A 23,616-nucleotide genomic window follows, 5' to 3' on the forward strand; every position below is an offset into this window, starting at 1 on the left:
CTTAAGCGGTGTTGTTTTGATGGCTTTTTTGCCTCATAAGTGAGCCATACCTAATTTAAGTGAACATACATGCCAACAAGTACACGTGTTTTTTTTAAGAAATGAAATCTTGGTGCTGCTCATCTGTATGCAAACTGTGAGCTTACTTTAGACATCTAGCACTGAAAAACTTCATCAATAATCTGAAAATAAATACATCCTAAATCTTTTTTATGTATTTTATTTGACAACGGTACAAATTAAATTTACCAGTATAATAAAAGCTTGTTCTATTAATTCTTTCACTGATACAGAAGAATGACAACAACAAAAAAAACCAAACAATCACCCAACCCAGAACAACTCCTTCCCCCCAACAAAAAAAAAAAAAAACAAAACAAAACAAAAAAAACAGTACTAAGATTTGGCTGAGTTGACAGTTCATTTCACATTTTAAAAGTAAGGTAAACAACACCTGTGAGTCTTCACAATTCTAGCTGATACTGCACAGAACAGAAATTACAGAAGACCAGTAAATAAATGAAATGCAGTAAACTACCACTAGGGAAGTTGCATTTCTGGAAAGATCACAGACCTGTTTGTATACTAATCATCACTACAGCACAATAATTAAAAGTTACTTTCACTATTACAACAAAATTAAGCAGACTTTACATTGCTGTTTTACGATTTTGCCCTTGAAATTTTGCAAAAGTACTAGGAAGACTTCACTGAACAGAAACCAAATCCTTTAACACTGATAGAACAAGAGAAAAGAATTCTCCATTCTCCCAAAGAAACCCAAAGACTCACACCCAGAATCAGCCCTGCCATAAAGAACTTGTCACATTTTTCAACCACTTCTGTTCAGCTTACTACAAAAAATGATACAAGTATACACCACTTGTGCAGACACTATTTGTGTACTAGGTATTAGCTGTTATTGATTACCCATAGATACCTTTGAACTGATACTAAAACCCAATTAAAAGCTGATGGAGATGAAACTAAATCTACTTTGGATGCTGGATTTGATTCCTCTCTCTGATCCAAGAAAAGATTTTGTTCTTTCCTCCGTACCACAAAAATGTTCTGTAACTGCAATGGAAAAGGTCTGTCCTGTCTATGTTAACACGTTTCCAGAACTACAGATTCCCAACATAATAAAAGCTGTTAATAGCAGCTCTGTTTCTTGCTATAGAGAAAGCCAGGGAATCCAGAGACTGATAATAGTCCAGCTCTGTCAAACATCACTGTACCTTTTTTTTTTTAATAATGCTCTACCCATTCATTGCACAATTTAAGTCCGTTGTCATAGCCACCAAAAACAGAGATGAATGGAAGCAAAAAGTAAAGTAAATAATCATTTGAAAGAGTAGTTAAAAAAACCAGTAAACCTGTAATATTACAAAATGTGCACTCTAATAAATGTAGCACAGCTTGCTCTTGCTAGGAATTGTAAATAAGACATTTTTAAAAAGTGAGGATTTTCTTGGGTACATTTTTGTTACAATGTACATGCAAAATATCAAAATAAAACTGCGTACTAAAGAGAGTATTAATAAGTAACATCCCAACCATTTCTTCTGGCTGCTTCTGCAAATTTCATATTTGATGTATTCATGTTTCTTACATTTCCAGCTGCTAGGTTTTACTTTTCAGCTGCTTGCAGTGTTTCAGCAACTCTAGGCAAATTCACAACAGGAAAAAAAGCCACACCAGAGATCATTTTCCACTATCTCAGCCCTGGTAGATATCGTAGGCAATGGTTTTAGGACTATCTGAGATTAAGGTGAGGTACTCTTTTCTGGCTTGCTTTCATAGCAGCTTCAGGAACATCTCAGAATACAGAATAGCTTATATACAAACTTCAAAGGGGTTTTGTACAGGAGTCTAGAAGCCTGGCCAACAGTTTACTGTAGCCCTTTATAGTTTCACTGGGAACTAGGTAGGAGGTGGTGAGGAGCAGAAAGGCAAGGAAGCATCTCAACATATAACTATCAAAAATATGCCTAGACCTCATTTGACTAGATACATGTATTAAAAAAAAAAAAAAAGGTCAAAACATAAGCACTGAAGGGTAGGAGTGCATTTTTGCCTGCATGTTTCTGAAGAACTGGCCTAATTAACTGTAATAGCTCTTCAGGTTTTAAGGAAAAGGGATGATTTTATCACAGCTAAGCATTAGTATGTAATCTTTACATTTTCCTCAAAACTTACCTTGGAGAATTAGTAAGAAAGGGAAAAAAAAAAAAAACCAACATAAAAAGCCAAATGGAAAAAATTCAGAGGCTACAAATAAGGATGGACAAGATGCAGTAATTACACCACCTTCTCTCCTTAAACTCCGTACAATTCACTGAGTACTGTTTAACATCTAACCACTTAAATTCATTGGCTTACATTTTATTTTTGTGATTGGCATAATTAGGAAAACCAAACTGAGAAATCATGATATTAGAATATTTTAAAGGCATGCCATCATAAATATTTACCAGTTTATTTACACAGTAAGATCTCTGTAACAAATGCTCTGCTCGGTGCCACATTCCAGAATAGCCACTGTTAGTGTCTTTTTCTAAATTTCTTATATCAACAGGCTTCACAAACACTCCTGAAGGCTTTCCAGTATGCTTGGCCACCAGAAAATTCATGGCAATATCATCGCAATTTTGAGTTTCATCTATTAAGGCGTAAACAGCTTCTGGCTGTCTTTGAAAGTCTTCTAAATACCCACTATGAAAAAATGCTGCACCAATAAGAACCATAGAATACTGATCTCCGTTTCCAAATCCAGGGTTCTGCAATTCGAAGCTGCCATAACTGTATACACCTGAAGGAGTAGAAATGTGCTTTCTAGGAACAAATCCCACTATATGCTCTGGAAATTGCTGAAAGAAAAAAGAAATTTAAAAAATGAAATTGAAGCCCACACTGTGAAACATGTGTTAAGTATTTATGCTTTTTTTAAATGAGAGGCGCACAAGATTACTGCCAAGAAAGAAGGAAATTATTGGCATATGGTCCTTTGATCTGCATAAATGTTGCCATTAAATACAGTTTTGCAAAACTGACACAATATGCCTCATTCCACATCATGTAGTGCCAAGAAACATCTATCCACAATTTACAGCTGTATATTTGGCACTCAAGTAAGTTTACAGACTATTTCTCTTAGAGAGAAAAAACCCACATACTTTTGTTTTGCAGCCTACTATCAATTTAAATAGCTTCAGCAGTCAGCAACTTCAGTGTTCATGTACAAGAGGAGTTAAAAATTTGAAGTTTATAGACTACAGGTATAGCTACCATTGAAGAATATTTTTACAATTTCTTCAGTCCTAAAATTTAACTTTATAGCTAGAAAATCAATGGTAAAACATTACAATATAGTATTACTATAATGAAAACCATTAATCTCAATTGTAACTCACAAATACTGCTGGCCAAGATGCAAAACATTACCTGCCAAACGGAAAAGGCAAAAGCAAGGTCATGAGCACTGACTAGTGTGTCATCATCCATCATTAAAACAGCTGACGGGAGGAAAAAAGAAAGAAGAAAAACTTTTAACTTATCAAAAGATTAAATACATGAGCACAGTATGCAGCACAGTATTAGACAAGTTAGCTGTGAAACTTCTATGACTCTTACACTGAATTGCAGAACTGAATTGTAACTCCTTGAAAGCAGACTGAGAAAACATTTAGATTTCAACACTAAAGCAAGGTTGCAGCTTTGTGGTAACCGCAAGCAAACCTAAATTTTAGATATTTGCCAGGCTGTAAAGAAACCTCAGCAACCTTTGATCATCTATAGTGCAGCTGGACAGATATGCATTAAAAAACTTTGAGCGTTTGGCAAAGCAACTTAAAATTCTACTAACCTTGTGTAAAAATACAACTGAAATAAAGAGTTAGATACTGTTCTTTAGTGTATGAGATATATATGGGATTCTTAGTATAAAATTTTACCCATCTCCTCACTACTTGCAAGTTCTAAATAAGCAAGCTTAATAAATTGCACACATAACATTCAATATGATTAACTACAGAAGGAAGAATCTTTGCCTTAAATTTTATGGAAAAGACTATCTGGAGGTGGAAAAGGAAAGATATTCTTAGATCAGAACTCCAGATGCATTAAAGCTTTTTAAGTTTGTAGTCAGAATAAATCCTATTACAGTAAATAAAACACTTGGGAAGTTGACATTTCTAGTGTCTTCTTAGAAGTCATGGGTTTTGAGTAGCAAGGCATGTTAGGAAGGGGGCAGTAAAAAGAAATACCTTTACTAATCATGAGTAAGGTCAGGTCTGTAATGCAACATATGGGGGTTTTTTCCACTTGAAACAAACAGGGCTTATTGTTGCTCTCCTGGAAAGAGCTTAGGAAGAATATTTAGATGAATAGCCAAAAGAGCGGGGGAAATACTCTTAAAAAGGATGCATGATTTGAGACAGAAAGCCAGACAGCTAAGGAGGAAAGTTTCTCTGAAGAGCAGAAAATGCTTGAGAACTTAGTCTTAAAATTAATCGATTAAATCAAGTCTTTACCAGATGATTTAAGTCCAAATTAATGCAGAGACACAACAATATGCAGCATGAATTTCAATATACATGCAGGATATGTTTAAGTCTACACTATAAAGGGAAGAGCAGCTGAACTACCTATGTTTATCTGACAAAGGAAATGGAGAAGAGACACAGTTGCAAGAGCCCATGAAATGCATTTGACCTCCCTCTGTTCTTCCTTACTGTTAGCCTGCTGCTGGTGGTGGTGTGCATCTGATAACATAGTTTTCTTCTGTATTACGCACATTCTGTGAAGTAGCCCAACAGATCCATGGATTTATGGCATAGTATAACTCAAACCATCTCTCTTTCAGCATTCAGAATTTAAGTGTGAAAATAATATTAGTAGTAGCGATATGAACTGCTCATTACCTTTTGTTTCCAGCTCAGGGAAATTCTGGAGTCTGTTCCTCATGCGATTTAAAGTTTGAACTTTAAAGACAACAGGGACAGGATGAGGCCCCAAGGAATTCCACATTTCCTCCGGTACCTTCTCACCAATGTTGTTCCACACAACAATTACTTTATGTAGGTGGGGGATGGCTTGATAATGATTTAAAAGCTTCAGGAGTAAGTCCGTTCTGTTATATGTCTGCATAATAAGAGTAAATGCATCCAAGGCAGACTGACTCTGGGTTTTTGGTTCCCTTCTCAAATTGGGCATTTTGTCATCTTTGATATTGGGAAGCAAAGCTGTTAAAGCACCTGCCACAAGAAGCAAGACAAGGATCACCACAGAAGTGAAGCGTAGTAGGCGGATTCCCATAACTCTTCCTGGAAGCTTACAGAAGTGAAAATACCTTTAAAACAAGTAACAGGAAAGGAAAAGTCATTAGTCTCACATATAGTTATCTCCCTTACTTGAGCAAATCTCCTACAATATTAAGTAGACTTTTGTTTAAGTAAATAAATAAGGAGGATCTTAGGAGCCAGGCCAATTACTTTCAACTATCAAGACAGATGCTTCTGGTGCTCAGTTTCTACGTTTACTTGCTTTTCACTTTTTTTTTGGTTAACTTTCAATTTCTTTGTTCTGTGAAAACGAATCTAGAGTAACTCTTTAACTCTAGATTGTTCATCATCTCTTATTGTCTCAGTACTGCATCTTTGACTGAACAATTACACACCTCCCCAAACCCATCCAGCTGAAATTAGAGAATAAACTCGTACGGAGATTCAGTATTTTCAGCATTGCAGGAGCTCTGCCGTCGCTTGGAAACAAAAGGGAGAGAAGGTGCCTCCTCAAGAGCTCTGGCAGAAAGAAGGAAGTTAAATGGTCTTTCTTTTTCTGTTGCTCAGGCACCGCACACGGAAGGAATAATCTTTATCACTGATTTGCTGGACATTTTGTCAATAGTTTGTGTATCTGCTCAATAATGCTTATTAACGTGGAAAATATGATTCTGATCATACTGAGGCTATTAACACAGGGGAAGCAAAAGAAACATGCCAAATGGAGTAATGTAGGAATGCAGCAACATCAGTAACAGCTGGTCTGTGAAATACAGAACTCAGCAGAAACCAGCAGATGCTAGGTGCTATGTATCAGATAACCAGGGGAGCAGCCTCAGTATAAGGCAGGGGTTTCTGGATCTTCCTGGTTTTGGAACTAAACAGGAGCTCTTAAAAATGGCCCCTTAAAAGGTAGCCTCGACACTCATGCCTCTCAGGTAGCACTCCTGGCATTTAGTAGTCTCTAGGCATTTATAAATTGTCATCTCAGCAGGATCCAGCAACCACTGCATTCCATAGTTTGCACCTCAAACTTGTCACCACACGTGTTCTTCCTCCTTTACTCACAAGATTAGTATGAATTGAATACAAGATGAATATTCTAAGCTTACTGCTAAACAGTTACTCATCTAGGCTTTCAGTAGGGAATTCTGATCAAATTAAGTGATGCAGGACAGCCCCACCAATTACAATTTTGGAGAGAGTATCTGTGTGGTTTTTTCCACAGAAGTTTTGATCATTTTTTTTCCCCACAGTGCATATATCGCACTTGAAAAAATGAATTTAAATTACTTTAGTCTAAAAAACCTCTCAACTTACCTCATTGTTGCCAAGTAGGATTGTTTTTCCACCCTTGTTTTTACAGGAGAGTTGTTTGTGATCTTTGAATCTGCTGGAAATTAAAGGGACTCTATAACTGAAGATCAACAGTTATCCCATGTGCTACCCAGCATTCTTTTACAAGTAAACGTTCCTCTTAACTGCTGCTTGATGTATGCGTTCTTGGGCAATTATGCAATCCCTTTTCCTACTGCTCAGTTGAATAGTTGTCTCTGCCTTTCAATGAAGGCTCCAGAAAGAAGTTATTGCACCAGTTGGGTAGAAAGAAAAGCACAGCTATGTCTCTGCTTGTAAAATTGTTGCTTTGTACCAATGCAATACCTATGGCTTCCACCCTTAGGGGCAACTACAGGGATACAAGTAGGTCTCCAGAACCTCACAGTCTGTTGCTTTGTTCACCAGGCACCACTAAAATACCTATTTGGCTTCCACAGTCAGGTGAGCAGTCCCAATAAAATTATTTTCTCTTCTGGCTCATCCCTGTCACCTTGCACTAAGCTTAGCAGATGTGTTAGGGGTTTAAAACACAGCATGTTGTTCTTCCCATCCTGTGTCTGTTAAGGCTCCTAGGTTGTTGGAGGGATTTTTTTTCTTCTAGAACTAGTTGAACAAAGAAAGGGAGCTTTAATTTTAATTTAGGAATAGTACTACAAAAGTTTAGAGAGCAAGACCTTGCATTTAATAATTAAACCTATGGCAAATTTTGGAAGGGTAATTTGTTTAGGTTATACAAACTGAACTTCTTAGAAGTACAGAATTGCCAGTTTGTATGGATACCGTATGTATGAATATGCCCACACATACAGGTCTTCCCAAATCTGCGTTCCCATTTTACCACTGACTTATTTTGTGAGGCTGGAGAGCTCATTGAAACTATTTCCAGAAGTTAATCCCTTGTTTTGGTTGCTTCATTTTATAGGTGTAAACAATCATGCCCGAACCTCTAAAACTGATTAGCAGCAGCAGCTACTCAGTATTTCTTAGGACCACAATATCTTGGTCATACATGCTTTTAAAAAAGGTGAACCTTAGATTCTCTTTCCCCTGTTGCAACCTAGACACAATACTTGCCAATATTTCTGTAATGATTAATTAGTTAAAATTTAAAAGCATACTTAAGATGGAAGTATAAATATTTACGGTGGTACTGAGACTGCCTGGCTTGCCATACATTCTTGCGTTTAACTCAATTGCACACAATAGACTGCAGTGATAAGCAAGGATGACGTTGTTAAACATTATCCAATTGAAATAAGTGCCTGTATAATATCTTTAAGAGTTAGTGTCATCACACTTTCCAGTAAGAAAGCGCCAATCAGTTTTGCCAATTAAGTTATGAAATTGCAATGCGAAATTGACCTCCTTAAAAATGCTTACAATACCCCCTGTAGAGAGCACCTCTTCAAAACGAAAATTAAGAAAAACAAAAACCCTATGTCAAAATACAGTATTTTAATCCTCATTCCAAGAAAAAAGACATCTTGAAGGGATTCCCCTCTCTCTGCGGGCAGCAGCTCATCGCAGCGCTTCACCGTAACTACCGGCAGCAAGAACCGAACTGCTTCCCCTCCCCGGGCAGGGCGCTTGGCCGCCCCGCACGCCCCCGGCCCGCCCGTCGCTCACGCACGGTTCCGCTCACGTTCCGGAGGCCGCCGGTATCGCCGCCTACTCCCCCCCGCGGCGGGGCTGTGCGTCCCGGCCGTCCCCGGCGGCAGCAGGACAGCGGAGAGGAAGTGCCGGCCCGGCACCCCGCGGCTCGGCTGGGCTCTGCCCGCCCGCGCAGGCCGCTCCGGTGACTCAGGGGCGGCCCGGGCGGGACCGCCGCAGCACTACGGCGACGCCGCCGTACCCCGCTTCCTGCGGGGCGTCCCTCCGCTTCCTCCCGGCAGGCCCCGGTTTGTAGTTCGGGGTCCTGCCGCGGGCGGGGAGCTGCCCCCCCGCCCGGCTCCGGCAGCCCTGGCTGTCACGGCAGAGCGGCGTTTCGCCGCGACTCGGGCCGGGCCGCCGCCTCAGCCCCGTACCAAGGGCTGCCTCAGCAGTTCCTCCGGCAGCACCGGGCATCCTAAACGGGACGCGGGCGGGAATTCACGTTTTGGGTCCGGGTTGGGTTTTTCAGCCGGCAGCGCGCGCCCCGCTCCGTGTGACCGACAGCCACGGGGCCCAGCCGCCCGCGGCAGCCCCAGCCCCGCCCCCTGCGCGCCACGGGCCCGCGGCCACACGCCCCCCCTCCGCCCCCCGTGCGGCCGTGGCGGTGGCGCGCAGGCGCGCAGCGGCCGGCCGGAAGCGTGACTGGCGTGTGGGCCGGCGGTGGGGGGAGCGCTGCCGCCCCGCTCCGCCCCGCCTGCCTGCCCTGCCGGTCTGGCACGCCGCGGCCCCGGGAAGATGTTGCCCCTCTCCATCAAGGACGATGAGTACAAGCCGCCCAAGTTCAACCTGCTCAGGAAGGTGTCGGGCTGGTTCAGGTGAGCGGCCCGAGGCGGGATGGGGGACGGGCGTAGCGGGGGCCGGGCGTAGCGGGGGCCGGGGCCGCGGCCGACCCCCGGCGGAGGGGCTGGGGAAGGCTGATGCCGAGGGCGGCTGGGCCGCCCGGCGAGCGGGTCCGGCCTTCCGCCGCTGCTTCCCGCCGTGTGACCCGCTGTGTGCTCCGTGCGCAGGTCCATCCTGGCGGACAAGACCTCCCGCAACCTCTTCTTCTTCCTCTGCCTCAATCTCTCCTTCGCCTTCGTGGAGCTGCTCTACGGCATCTGGAGTAACAGGTACTGGCCGGCGGGGGGGCGCGAAGCGGGGCGGCCGGCGGGGCGGGAGCGGCCCCCGGCGCGCAGGAAGCGGCGCCTCCCGCTGCGGCCAGTGCCACGTCTCCCGCTCGGCGGGGCCGCGGCCGGGGCCGTGCGTCCGGGCCTGGCTTCCTGGTGGGCAGAGCGCTGGGGGCTGCTGCAGAGCTTTCCCCGGGCGGGAGCGACCGGCCCCGTCATCCCCTCAGCCGGGTCCCAGCGGCCCAAGGGGGAGGCGCTGCGGCCTGGCGGCGCGACCGGGCTTGTTATGGAGGAATGCTGCTCGGAACTGGGGTCTCGGCGGCCGTGCTGGTCGGCTCCTGGCTGAGGAGGAGGAGGCCCGGCCGTGGCGTGAGTTACAGGACCCGGGGGCCGTAACCGTTTCGCCCTGCCGCTTGGCACCGAGATCCTTTGTCTGGGAATGTGGCTTCGCTTGTGCGTTGGTAGCGGGGTGGCAAAACCCCAGCACTGCACCAAACATCCCGGTCACCGGGCGAGAAACCGGAATTAACGTGTCCTGGTATAGCTAAGTGGTACTTCGTGTAGCACAGAAATTCATAAAGGTGGAAAAGACAGGAAGGACTTGCCTAAATTGCTACTGAAAAATCTGTGGTGAAATATAGTCAGAAATGAAAAATAACTTTCATACTGCTGTATCGTGTGCAGGCAGAGAACAGACAATGGCAGTAGTATCTCCATCATGCTTCATTCTTTATAGAGTTGTTTTGTGATATTTCATTCTCGGTCAATGCTTCAGATTGAAGTGGGCAGGCATGGAAGTGTCATTTAACCCCGAGAGTGTGTCCTTCCATATGGAACTTAAAGTTGTCTTTGCCAAAAGCTGTAGTGTGGATGCAGATTACTGGGACTCTTAATTAAGACTCTTGAGTGAAAGCAGCAATGCGGATTTGGAAACAGTTGCATCCTACTGTTTACCATTTTTCTCTGAATGTCAAACTGTACTGTAAAATCCTCAACCTTGCTGACAGTAATTGCTGCTGTAGCACTAGTGAGAAAGCAGTGCCATCTTGGCAACCTGCAGACCGTCTTGGATGTGCTTGGTTTTCACTTTGGGGTTGACACTTTCACAGTGGGGTTCTCACACTTTGCAATTGCATGAGAATTATTGTATGCATAGCCTGTTTGTTCAAGTATGGATACTTTTTTAATAGCTCAGAAGATGCAAATATTTTTCTCAGTGGTTTGGGCATAAAGAGTTTTATGTTCATGTGAGTTTGTTCTGATGCCTTTCTTTTAAGTGTAATAATTTTTTTGGTAGTGTGACCAAAAATGAAATCTATACCAGCAAAAGTCCTGTATATGAGATAATTAAACTGAGAAACTAAAGTGACGCTTGCCAGAAATTTGTCACTGAATAATTGAGCTTACTGGAATTAAGAAGAATTTTACTTATTTTTGTTCATTACAGAGATTAAGAATTGGGATTTGCTGGGTAGTTATTAGTTGGACCTCTTGTTTATATTTCAAGTCACTAATCTCAGGTATCTTTCCATTAAGCCTAGATTTTGGGCTAGAACAGAAGAGTATCTTGCCACATATCTCTTTAGTAGAGAGGGGTATCAGAGAATATAAAGAGGAATGCCTCCAGTCAAAGCAGACGGTTCATGCCTTGGAAGAACAAAGAGATAACAAGCAAACAAGGAGCCCTATAGGGAAAATTATTTCTTGAGTGCGAAAAACACAGCTGCTTTGCTCTCCATGTTAGAGATGCAGAAATGGGACATTTGTAAAGGGTATTTTCTGTATCATCTTGGAGCACTTTATTCCACTGTGTCCTAGCTTTGGGTATGGCCAGTGCCTGATGCTGCAAGTGTTAGAAGCATGATCTTGAATTCTGTTCTCTCTAGTGTCCTTGACAATGCCAGTGAGCGTAAGATAGCAAGGCTGACAGGCTGCCATGATAATTCAGATGATTCTTCCCTTGGCTTCCAGACTAAGAAATTTCTTTTTAATTGTGATTCAGAAAACTACACTTTTATCCATTTAAATTTAGCAGACTGCTGCAAGTTCTTTGACTAGGATATTCTTATTTCAAGATCAAATCTATGATTTCAGCACCCCAAGTTTTTGTTGGCAAGCTCTAAAAGTCTTCAATTTAATTTTTTTTTTTTTAATTTTTTCTTCTTACATTTTCCTTATTTTTTGTTTGCGAAGTAAGTTGTTTCCTGAACTCACATAGCTGTAGTACCTGGGTGCTTGTTCTTCAGTTTGCAAGAACTGAGTTGTGTACATAATTGTTCTTAGACAACCAAAGGATTGGGAAAATGGAACTTTTGGGACAACTGTAATAACAAATGCTCATCAGTACCTCTGTATCAAATGTCTTTTCAAATAGGAATCAATTTTTGTGTTTGGATGCACATACTTCCTTGCAGACTTACAGAACCTGTTTATGATTAGTAATTTAGTAATATTTGGCAACTGTTGAGTGTGGTGTTAAATCCAGTTTACATACAAACTGGTGCAAGTTCTCCTGACTGGGTAACTCGTGAACTAAGTTAAGTTGCTTTGAAGTCTGTAGGGTAAAACAGCATGCTAAACTTTTCCTGTGTTTATCAATCAAGATTGTAGTTGTGCATTGGTCATTGAAATAAACCATTTAAGAAGTGGTCTTTCAGCCTCTTCTTCCTTCAGCTTCTCGGTCAAAGGGGAGCGTGTCTTCTAGTCAGTGCCTTGCAGCTGATAAGGCAAAGATTTGAGGATTGATAAAGTTTACAAGCAGTGGCTCATCATCAATCTAATGTCACTCTATAATTTTTGAACTGGAATTAGCTTGGTTCCATTCAGCTAAAAGCACAAATGGACCAAGTGTTTGTTTGCTTTTATTTCTGTGTGGACATAGTCCAGTCAAACTAGAAGAGTAATGGTGATCACCAGCAAAAGGAGCAAATAATTGCTATCTTTACACTTAGCAAAATGAAGAAGCAACCATCCATGGCAATTTAGCACTCTTGTCTGCACTTTTATTTTTTAAAATCGTTGATAGAGCTCTGTGCTCTCAGGAGTACCATTGTTGCTTCCCTTGATTTAGTGTAGCTTCACCACAGCGTTTTAACCTTGGATTTGTGTGATCCCAGTAGAGATCTGGATGCTGGAAACCTTGCTTTTTGCTGTGAAGTAACGTTACTTATCCCTCTCTCATCATAGTCTGTTATAGTGAGAAGAACTAGATGCATCTTGGATAAATTCTATGCTTGTTTATGATTCAGGCTAAAACACTGTCTGAAGGTTTGCGATTGGAAATTTGGAGACTGAGCAGCAATAAATTAAAAAGAATGCAGATCTGGTGCTTTGGCAATGCCACCAGGGACTGGCTCCTCTGCTCAGGTAAAATGTAAAAACAGACGTAAACATAAAAGATGGTTATTTAGGAAAGGTATGTAGTAGTCAAAATACTTAACAAGTATATTGTTTGCTGTCCTGCTTTTATTTCAGACAAAAGAGAATATGATCTTAGAATCCCCTGTGTACTGAAATTCCATTTTTTTGGCCTGCCCAATTCATAGAAAGCGTCGAGTTGCTGCAGTGTGAATGCTCATCTGGTGATGTGTTAGTTCTGAAATAAGATGCTTGAGAGGAAAACTGCTATGCTGAAGTAGACTTTATGGTGTTGGAATGTTTGTCAAAATTATAACTGGAAGACTTCAGTCTTTACAGGCCTAAAATATTTTGTCACAGGCATACGTTTGTCAACATTTTATGAATCTTTATTTTGATTGATACATTGGGGTTTTTTTACAGCAAACATTAAAGTATCACAGAATGACAGAATGGTAGGGATTGGAAAGGACCTTTGGAGGTCAAGTAGTCCAACCCCCCTGCCAGAGCAGGGTCACCTGGAGCAGGCTGCACAGGATCACGTCCAGGTGGGTTTTGAGTATCTCCAGAGACGGAGACTCCACAGCCTCTCTGGGCAGCCGGTTCCAGTGCTCTGGCACCCTCAAAGTAAAGAAGTTTTTCCTCATGTTGAGATGGAATTTCCTGTGTTCCAGTTTGTGCCCGTTGGCCCTTGTCCTGTCGCAGGGCACCACTGTAAACACCAGTTTTCCCTGTGTGTGAAAACTCTTCCAAAGTATCAAGTTTGAAAATGGATTTGAGAATATTGCTTTTGCAAGTGCTTAGTGCCATCACTGTGGTGGTGTTGGTAGCCTTCAGCAGGACGGTTTTAGTATTATTGCGCTAGTTAGCCTATGTATACAATGCATATAATAGATACTCAAAAGCATTATCTTTAAACCCATTTTTTTTTACTTTTACAAATTTATGTGGGGTCAGTATTTAAATGCAACTTGTGTGTATACACTTTTCTAGCCGAATTTGCTTATGTAGTCAAACTGTTAAATAGAAATATAAGAGCAAATACCTGCCACTAGAATTATGTTGGTGAGAGATGTGGCTGTGGGTGTATCTGCTCCAGGGGCTTTGGTTTGTGTCAGTGGAAACCACCCCCCTCTACCACCAAAATCATATGCCAGGAGGACTTTTCGCCAAGTGCTTTTCCAAAGTGCCTTCCCTAAGCTGACAAAAGCAGTTTTTGTCAGCAGTTTTGGGTTACTCCTCTGTGGGTTTCTCCTCTGTGCCGGCAAAACCATGTCTGAAAGCTTAGAATCACAGTGTATTCTGCTAATGTGTAAAAGTTTAAATGCTGGTTTTTTCATACTCAACATGTAGCATATGGAGCACAACATATTTTTTTTCTGTTCTTTTCCAGTTTAGGTCTAATATCAGATTCTTTTCATATGTTTTTTGACTGTACTGCTCTATTGGCTGGATTAGCAGCATCAGTTATTTCAAAATGGAGGTCGAACGATGCCTTCTCATATGGGTAAGAAACTTGAGGCTGTTACCTTAATGTATTTTAGTAAATGTCTAGGTGGTAATTTTTCACTGTATGAACAAAACCTTTTTTTGCAGAACATGGAAAAGCTATGTTGAAAGTGTGGGGTTTTAAGGTGAGTTGTGTAAACCTTTAAGTTAATACCCACCTGGAAATAGTAAAAATGTGAAGGCATTGCTTTTGGGGAGCAGGTTTATCACTTCTAAGATCTCTGTGATCTTAGAAGTAACTGGAAACAAGTTACACAGCAGAAAGTTGTCCTGCATTGTCGTGTGTTCATGGCCCCAGTGAAGTAAGAGCAGCTGCATCATGGGTTTGTCCCCACAGTGCAGTGAGGTGTGTTTACAGGGAATCTCAGGCTGCTGGTGCCCCATGCTTTCTTTGGAACAGAAAGTTACAACTGAGAGGAGCTAAATCTCCTGGGATGCTCCTGGGAGCCAGCAGGATTCAGCAGCTGTGGCTACTGCTAACACAGGTCCTTCAGGCTGGGGTATGTCATCCCATACCAGCCTTCACAGATGCAGCTGCTACAGCTGGTTCTGTTTCAGGGGCACTTGGTTCCACTGCACATTGCAGTTGTGCCCTGTAAAACAATGCCAGCAATACAATATTATTAATTGGTGATACTGATTAATTAACAACAAATGAGCTGTAACATGCGTTGCTGCATTCTCCATAGCATTACTGACCTGAATTTCAGCATTTAGCTTCAGCTGTCTTGCCTAAGCATGGATTATGTAGTTTGAAACTTAAAGCACTGTTTAATTAAGGTGGAAACTCCAGTGTGCCTAGAAATCAATTTAGGAAGAATTGATTGTGCCATGAACTAATTGCAATGAAAGCATGTTCTGTATTAATTACTGCTCTGCATTTAAACAGCTAGTGTTCCATTTCTTAGAGAACAGCCACAATTTATTAAGTCTGATGTTTGCTGTATTGGAATTACATGTTACTCTAACCTGGCTGGTTTTATTTGAAAACTTCAGCAGCTGAAATAATGAATTTCTATTTAAAACTTCTACTAAAAGTCCCCCTATTAGAGGGGGAGCAAATTCATGTATGGCTGTTTGATATTAAACAGAACTTTACATCAGCAGACTTTGATTACATCTCATGTGCTTATCTTACTTTGTGGCTTCCAAATACACATTTATACCATAACTTTCAGTAGAGATGATCTTAAATGGGAAGATTTTGACATAATGTAAGTCTTCTCTCATGTAGGTCAGATAATGGCTGATCTAGATCAGGTGATTTCTGTCAAAATACAACATAGTGAATTTCATATACTTACCTGTAGTTTATATACTGCATCTTCGGTTTGGTAAATCCCTGTCTGAGAACTAGAAGATTGTACTCCAGTCTCTAAGTTCTAATTTTAATTTTCCGTGTTTAAATGAAGGTGGTAATATCTGCTATTGCTTTTTCGTTTCTTGCAGATATGTTCGAGCAGAAGTACTTGCTGGTTTTGTAAATGGTTTATTCCTCATCTTTACAGCATTCTTTATTTTTTCTGAAGGTGTTGAGGTATGTTATGAAGTCAATTGCACTATCAGTTGTCACATTTCTATTTGTAGAGCATATTCAATGGTGATAAAATTATTGAAATCTATTATGTTTATAATTGGTTAAAAATGGAGAAAGCCTTCTGAAATTGCTGGTTTGTGACACAGAAACACAGATCTTTCAGTGTATCTGTACTAGCTTCTTAAATAGTTTATTTTGATTGTGTGTAAAGGTTCTGTGAGATTTACTCCATCCTTTTTTCAGCCAGCTAAGTATGTCATAGAAGGTTCTTTACTTCTCATTGTTAAAGGATAAATGAGACCAAGAAAGAAAGGCCAAAACTAGTCATTCAGAGAAGAGAAGTTAGTCATAAGAAATGGAAATACGTCCTGTTGGACTAACACATTAAAGAAAGAGCATTATCTTCCAAATCTTGAAGTGTGATATAAATGACAAACAGTAATACCTTTAACATTTACAAGGGCACTTTTCTTGTTTTGTTTTTTTGTGGGTTTTTTTTTTGCAAGATGGTTCAGGTGATAATTTCAATATTAAAATTTAGACACCCTTGATGTCTACACTGAAGTGAGGTAGGATTAAGAGTAAAATTGATAACTGATTCTGATCAGTTTGCATTAATGCTTGTCCTTTACAATGGCAGATGCACTGTAAATTTGTTTAGACTTCTAGTTCAGAATACATTCTAAATTAGTAGATAACTGAGAAGAGTTTCAGGAACATATCCTCCACATAGATAAGCCTGTAAATACTTCAAAATCAGAACGAACTGGGATGAAATTGCCTAAAAGCTTGGGAAAACTTTGCCTCAAGTCTAGAAACAGCAACAAAACTTATTAGAAAAATGAAAAACTACTACTGAAAGGGTCAAGGGTAATGTTGAAACATCCTTCTTTTCCTGCTGGTCTTGGCTCCCATGCTGAGTATTCCCTTTGCTTATGATGGTGACTCCTTTTCTCTCTGTTGCTCCAAAATTTTACAGCTGCTGAAGGTTTCATTGTCTTGCTATTGTCTGTACCTTTCACCCCTGTGGACAGATGGTGAATGTTTCTCTCCCCAGTCAATAGTAATTTACACTCTTCAACACTTAACTTCAGATGCAAATTGTATTAGGTCTATAATGTTTCATTGGAAAAAAAAAAAAAACTTCCAAAGAAAGTAGGGTTAAAAGAAAAAAAAATCAAGATTTAAAAAGTTTTTTAAAATGCCACAATTTGTTCTCAGTCTTCATTTAATTCCCCTCGTCCCCTCACCCTTCTAAGAAGAAAGGAAGAAATGTCATTCTAGAAGTCGTTTGGATGACCTGGGCAATCCACGTACTGCAACAAACTTGACTGTTTTCACGTGATGTTAAGCCACATCCCACGGTATAATGAAATCTTATGATAAAAGTTAGGTAGACTATCAGAACATTCTATTATACTTCCCCAGCTTTAATAATAAAACTTTGTACCATCCCAAAAAATGAAAGTCCCAAGTAATTTCTCATTATGTCTTTATATATGCCTGTTTGTATTAGAATGCTCCTGTACCTAAGCAGTTTTTTCAGTGCCTTTTAATAATGTAAAGAGATTGTAAAACTCTACATTTGCTTCTTCATTTGTTTTGTTGTTTTTTTCAGAGAGCACTTGAGCCTCCTGACGTGCATCATGAGAGACTTCTTCCTGTTTCTATACTAGGATTCATTGTAAATCTTATAGGAATATTTGTTTTTCAACATGGAGGTCATGGGCATTCGCATGGCTCTGGTAGGATATCTATAATTTTCAGGGCTTTTTCCTTTCTTGGCACTCTGTGTTCCAGGACCTTATAATCCTCCAATGAGAACTGCAGTATTAAATTTTTAATGTCTTTTTTATTGTCAATTCTAGACAAATGTGTATGTGACTTGTTACAGTATTGACTTTTATGTTTTACTGCTAGCTCTAGTATGTCACTACCGTACTTCTCATGTTAATATCCATTAAATGGAAGACGTAGAACTCCAGAATCTGCTTTCTGGAACATGCACTCTTCTGCACCTGATTGGAAGAGATATGCAGAGTGTCTTCTGGACAAAATTAAGCTGGAGTTAAGCAAGGTCTTGGCTGGAAAATTTACAAAACAGTGTCTGAACCAAATTTTAAGTATGGGATGATTCAGCTTCAGGTGCTTCTCAACGTAGCGTCTTTTTAATTTAAATGGAGAATTTATTTGCCTAAATATATATGGTAAATATTTTGGATTGTTTGGGTTTTTTTCTGCAAAGCTAATTGATATCTCTTTCAGATTAACATATAAACTGATATAGACTGGTGGAAGAAAATAGTCTTTCATTTGTAAGCAGCAACTGAAGCTTGAATTTTTAATGTGTGAACGGTAGCGAATTTCTGGTTTCTTTAAAACAACTATTTTTAATGTGCTTGTATCTAATTATGTGTACATTTTTCAAATTATACTCAGTGTAGCACAGTGTGTCTCAGAAGTGGGAATGTATAAAAGCAATTGACTTCCTAAATCAGCTATATATTTTATACAGCTGCATCACATAGATTTAGATGACAAACAGCTCGTGTTAATTTTCTTAACTTATTTAAAGCCATATCTTAAGTTGACCTAAAAGATGAATAGGTTTTGAGTCACTTAGATACAAATGTAAGCATACTTTTATTCAATACTTAAATTTATACTCTGATGGTAATATTTGTTTATAGGGCATGAACACAGCCATTCTCTATTTAATGGTGGTCTCAGCCATGGACACAGTCACGGAGGTCATGGTCACAGCCATGAACATAAACATGGCCATGGACACAGTCATGATCATGGCCATAGCCATGGGCACTCTCATGGTCAGGATTATTGTCATGGTAAGTACTTGGTTAATGTCATAGACCATCTTGACTCAATTTAAATTTGCTGTTAATGATTTACTGAAAAAAAAAAAAAAAAAGAGAGGGGGTGCTGGCAGCTTGTTGCGAGCATACATGGAAGGAGTTTCACTAAATGTGTGGTATGGTATGCCACCACCACGTTTTGTGGCCCATTTTGGTAAATGCACTTGCAGTAAGTTCAGTGTTAGTTTTTAAAGGTTTTGCTTTACCTACGTTTTCTCGATGTTCACAATAATGTTATGTGTTGGCAAAAGATACGTGTATGCTGTAGCAATGTAATGAAATTAGTTATGAAGTGCTCTGTTTCAATTTTTTATTAAAATCAATAGACAAAGTTAAGCTGCTTTGGTAGTGTTCTCCATTTGAAGAATTGTACAGATCACAATATTAGGAGAGGTGAACAAACAATTTTACTTTGGGTACTTAGGGATTGATATGTCGTACTTGGTTTGTGGTCTCAAATATAAGGTTTTCCCCGTATGTGTAGTTGTAATCTGGTTTAAAGCTGGTTATAAAAAAGGTACTTGGTAGCTTATCTATGCTTAAGCCTTTTCTATAAAGGCAAACAGTCCATGAAGAGGCATCCATACAACGTGTGATCAGTAGCCTTCACTACAGGAGCGGGGACAGTGTGGTTACTACCTGTTTGAAACAATGCAGATTCCTGTAATATAGGGTTGTCAGTCTTTCCTGCTTAAGCCATAAACTAGAATCCGATGTGACTGAAAATGTGCACATTCAGAGCAGGGAATAGTGTGGTAACTTGCAGACAGGAGGTGACAAAGAGTATAAAAATATTTACTTGTCCCTTATTTGCTATTTTTAGTAGAAAATTGGTTCTTGTTGGTGTTCTCCTGGAGTTTGGCTGGAAAGCAGGAGCTCCCCCCTCCTGCCTCTTCCTTGCTCTCCCCATGCCCCCCACCCCAGTGGAACAGTGAATGTAGCTATCTGTTTTGTGCCATTTGATATTTCAATCAACTTTAGCGCAAATTGCTGTATATCTTCACTAGAAGTCATTCAATACCCTTTAACAAGTTTTTCTTAAAATATTTTTCTGATGTGTTCCATGGAGGCATTAATCTGCTTGGATGAGAGGATTTTTTTACTTAATTCTGCCTTCTCCATGTTTTATCCCCGTTGTTTTACATTAGGTGTGAATGCTTGCTTAAGTGAAATACTTCTGGTTAGCAAGTTTATTTGACCTTACTCTTCTTGCTTGTGTGTGTGGCTTGTATACTTGGGAGGGCCTTATTTTGCTAAATACTAGAAAGGTCTTATTTCATTAAAAAACTTGATCTTCTTATTTTTATATATACATATCTAAAATCTATTGTGTAAAATGTTATTTTCTTTTAAAAAACATGTGTTTTAGGAAGTGAATTGCTGCATTAAAAAACAGTAGCTAGAGTAAAAGCTAGTCATTGTGAGCAGCTTGTCTGTTCAAGAAATTTCAGAAAGCAAGACTGTAACAGAATATACCACTAGAGAGAACCTTTGCGTAGGTTAACATGCCAATAATTGTCTTCACAGATGACCATTCTCTTGAAGGGATGGCTGGATCCAGCAAACAGATTTTACAAGGTATGACGATAAGTGTTGTGGTTTAATCGTTTGATCATGGTCTGCCTGCCTCTGACTGTTTGTCACCCATCTGTTTTAGAGGGAACCTCTGGGTAAATGCCACATTTTTCTTAGAGGAGCTATTTTATGAAGTCCTCTTCCACCTGCAAACAGAGCAGTGTCGTATCCTGTGCATGGCTGGGGATTCATGCATGGGGGACATTCATTGAAGTCTGAATGTAACTTGGGGTCAACTCCATTTAGAAAAGCAGATCCCAAAAGCTGGGAATCATCTTCTGTTACTAATGCCGAAAAATGATGAAAACCTAGGAGCATGGTTAAAAGAAGAAACCCGAGGAGCCTGATTGCAATGTATGCTCTGGAAAGTGAAAAACTGTATTATTCAGAGAGAAAGTATTTGAAAAATGCAGGTTGATGTAATTGTTAAAGGGTACCTGAGCTTAAAACTTGCATTTCGTTGAGCTATTACAGTTGCTTTAGACAAGATGGTAATTCAGTCTTAAATTGCTTGAAGGAGTATTGGAGTCCATGATCTCCTGAGCATTAGTGTAAATAAATTACTGATAATTTAGATGCCATTTTTGAGCTTTGATTAATTATTTTTTGAAGTGTTCAAAAGTTAGAGGGAGAAAGTTATGTAATGTAAGAGGTAGTAATTATTTGGCATACCCAGATGTACATACTGTCTTCTCTTATTGGATGATTTTCTGGCTTGTTTGTAATCCTTGAAAAGGAACGTTTTCAACCTCTTTGAGAATTTATAATATACTGTATTATGTATATGTATACTCATAACTTCAGTAGAAGATATTTGAAAGTCAGTCTTTTCATGAAAGGCACATAGTAATTGAAGCATATTAAAAAGACTCAATTTTATATTCAGTACTGTGGTGGGTTGGCTCTGGCCAGCAGCTAAGCACCCAGCAGCTGCTCCCTCACTCCTGCAGTGGGGCAGGGAAGAGAATTAGAAGAGTAAAAGTGAGAACTGATCTTGGATTGAGATAAAGACAGTTTAGTAAGTGAAGGGGAAAAGAACAAAAGAAAACCAAACCAAACTGAACTGAAAACCAACCAACCAACCACCCCCCACCCCCCCAAAAAAAAACAAACCCCAAAACCCCAGCCAAGCAAACAAAAAACCCCAAGTGATGCAGAGATAATCACTCACCGCCTCCCACCAGCAGATCAATGCCCAGGAAATCTCTGAGCAACAGCTATTTTGGAAAGGAACCCCCCCCAGTTTTATTGGTGAGCTTGCTGTTATATGGTATGGAATATCCCCCTGGCCAGGTAGGGTCAGCTGCCCTGGCTATGTACCCTCCCAGCATCTTGCCCACCCCAGCCTACTTGCTGTGGGGGCAGAGAGAGAAACAGGCGGCCTCCATGCTGTGTGAGCGCGGTTTGTTTGGCGATAGCTAAAACACTGGTGTGTTATCAGCACAGTTTTAGTCACAACACAGCATCGTGCAGGCTGCTAAGAAGGAAACTGAACTCCATCCCAGCCAGACCCAGTACAAATGTAGACTTGGAAAAAGCACTAAAGAGCTGATTTATAGTTGTGTGCTGTTTTTGTGAGGAGGGATTATCAGAGTCTGGAGAATTGTATTCAAAATGCCGATTCTGAGTGACTGTTCCCATCATGGCCACCAGAGAGCTCCAAAGGCTAAATTTTAGCTAACTGCAAAGTGCTTGTTTCTTTGTCTTTTAAGGTAATATGTTATTCTTCAAAATAAGAGTGAAGTTGTTCATGTCTGCAGTGTTGTTTACTTTTCGAAATTATTTGTCTTGGATTTCTTTGCCAAATAACTTCTACAAGATGTTGTCAATGAAACATTAGCATCTTTCAAAGCTTTACAGAGCTGTTTCACTTCAGAGTCTTTCCATCTTCTACAGTACTTACCATTGTCTGTAGGCATCAGGGAACATGAGTTTCCTTACTGTAATATGGGTGGGTATTGAATGAAAAAGTTAGCTATATCTGTTAATCACTGCTTAATTTGACAGCCATGCTATGAAATACCCCTTTCTGCTAAATGCAGAAAATAATGGAAATTCTTCAAATGCTCTGTTTTCTACAAATACGTTGAAATCTTTTGATCACTTTCTTTGTGTTTGACCAAAAACTGACCATAAATGTAACAAGCATAAATCATGTTATCTAGTTCTTGCAACTCTTCTCTGTAAATTCTTTGACATACTCCATTAGCTTTAAGAATACCAAGTTGTAATGATATCGATTAATCTCTTACAGGTGTATTTCTACACATTGTTGCAGACACGCTTGGAAGTATTGGTGTAATCATATCTGCTATATTGATGCAGAACTATGGTCTAATGATAGCAGATCCTATTTGTTCAATGTTGATAGCACTACTTATAGGTGTAAGGTAAGCATTGCTATCACTGATATTTGGTAGTATTTTTGATGCTAGTTACAGCACCATTACAGCTCAGAAGAAAAGGTTTGTCTATTATGCTAATGACTTACGACGTTTGCTTTTCTTCCAAGAGAGATATGTTACCTCTGTGCTGCACAGCTCTTCTGGTGTGCTCTTACATGAGCTATCTTCCTTTACCTTTTCTGCAGCTGCAGCTTTTGCTCTTAAATCTGCATATTTTACCCCCGTTTGCATAATACTACAAAATGTTTTTCAGGTTCAAGCTGTAGAAAGCTTCCTCTCTGTATTTAGTACATGCTTATATAAACCAATGTACTCCAGTAAATGGAGCAGAATGGCTTCAGGGCAGCGGAGTTGAGCCTGCTGGCACAGGATGTGCCCTTGTCCTTGACAAATCAAGGCTGGCATATTTTATTTTTTTTTTATTCCCTGGCGAGAGATGTCTTTTCCTTTCTATTTGTGTTCTGAGACATCCTTATTCCTTTTAAGATCTGATGGTGCTTTCCTGGTTGTTGCTACCAAGATCACTGTAAATGTGAAACTGTTTGGATTAGGCTGGGGAAGCAAACATTTCCTTCAGCGATGCTCTTACTGAGGCTTTCTGGCAGCAGTTTCAATGGTGGCAGAGGGCGGAGTGCCACAACTCCAGTCACAACATCATAACTGAACACCTTTGTCTCTTCAGCAGTGGTGAATGTCATCTGATTTACTGCCAGCTGGTTATGCTTATACCGTATATGGCATGTTTATACCATATGCATGGCAGCTTTCACAGAATTATTGATGTGAATCTCCCTGTTTATCAAAGTAGGGCAACGTGTTTCAGGCACTAAATGCCCACAGAAATCGCTGTGCTAGAAATTGCGATTAAATTGCCACTTTAATATAAACTTAATATTTTGACTTAAACCTCCTGTAATTTCATAAAGGACAAATTATTACAAACTAATTCTATTACTGGAATCTCAAAAAATGGGAAAGAAAATG

General features: G+C 40.2%; 2 protein-coding genes across 7 annotated transcripts in view; one reads left to right on the forward strand and one right to left on the reverse strand.

The window, feature by feature from the left end:
* Positions 1-204: 204 nt before the first annotated feature.
* EXTL2 (exostosin like glycosyltransferase 2) lies at positions 205-8,820 on the reverse strand. 4 transcript variants are annotated; one of them, XM_063344406.1, is made up of 5 exons: positions 8,645-8,820; positions 6,603-6,672; positions 4,923-5,350; positions 3,445-3,515; positions 205-2,870 (listed from the first exon to the last, which is right to left on the reverse strand). In XM_063344406.1, the coding sequence occupies exons 1-5, from the start codon at positions 8,682-8,684 to the stop codon at positions 2,379-2,381; spliced, it is 1,101 nt and encodes a 366-aa protein (XP_063200476.1). In that variant the 5' UTR covers positions 8,685-8,820; the 3' UTR covers positions 205-2,378. The 4 variants fall into 4 exon arrangements, with proteins under 4 accessions (XP_063200476.1, XP_063200477.1, XP_063200479.1 ...); XM_063344407.1 differs by lacking the exon at positions 8,645-8,820 and adding an exon at positions 8,247-8,573; XM_063344409.1 differs by lacking the exon at positions 8,645-8,820 and adding an exon at positions 8,263-8,438.
* Positions 8,821-8,877: 57 nt separating this feature from the next.
* SLC30A7 (solute carrier family 30 member 7) overlaps positions 8,878-23,616 on the forward strand; it is a 32,156-nt gene continuing 17,417 nt past the window's right edge. For 2 of the 3 annotated variants that reach the window (XR_010072302.1, XM_063344404.1), the window contains exons 1-8: positions 8,878-9,085; positions 9,278-9,379; positions 14,127-14,240; positions 15,692-15,779; positions 17,398-17,524; positions 18,470-18,625; positions 20,180-20,230; positions 22,482-22,617. Coding sequence is in view for 2 of the 3 variants with exons in the window: in XM_063344404.1 (XP_063200474.1) it covers positions 9,006-9,085; positions 9,278-9,379; positions 14,127-14,240; positions 15,692-15,779; positions 17,398-17,524; positions 18,470-18,625; positions 20,180-20,230; positions 22,482-22,617 (854 nt within the window). In the remaining variant the exon portion in view is untranslated. The remainder of the gene's footprint in view (positions 9,086-9,277; positions 9,380-14,126; positions 14,241-15,691; positions 15,780-17,397; positions 17,525-18,469; positions 18,626-20,179; positions 20,231-22,481; positions 22,618-23,616) is intronic. The other variant, XM_063344405.1, reaches the window with a different exon arrangement.

The sequence above is a fragment of the Chroicocephalus ridibundus genome, chromosome 8, assembly GCF_963924245.1.
Source record: "Chroicocephalus ridibundus chromosome 8, bChrRid1.1, whole genome shotgun sequence".
In the NCBI taxonomy this organism is placed as follows: Eukaryota; Metazoa; Chordata; class Aves; order Charadriiformes; family Laridae; genus Chroicocephalus; species Chroicocephalus ridibundus.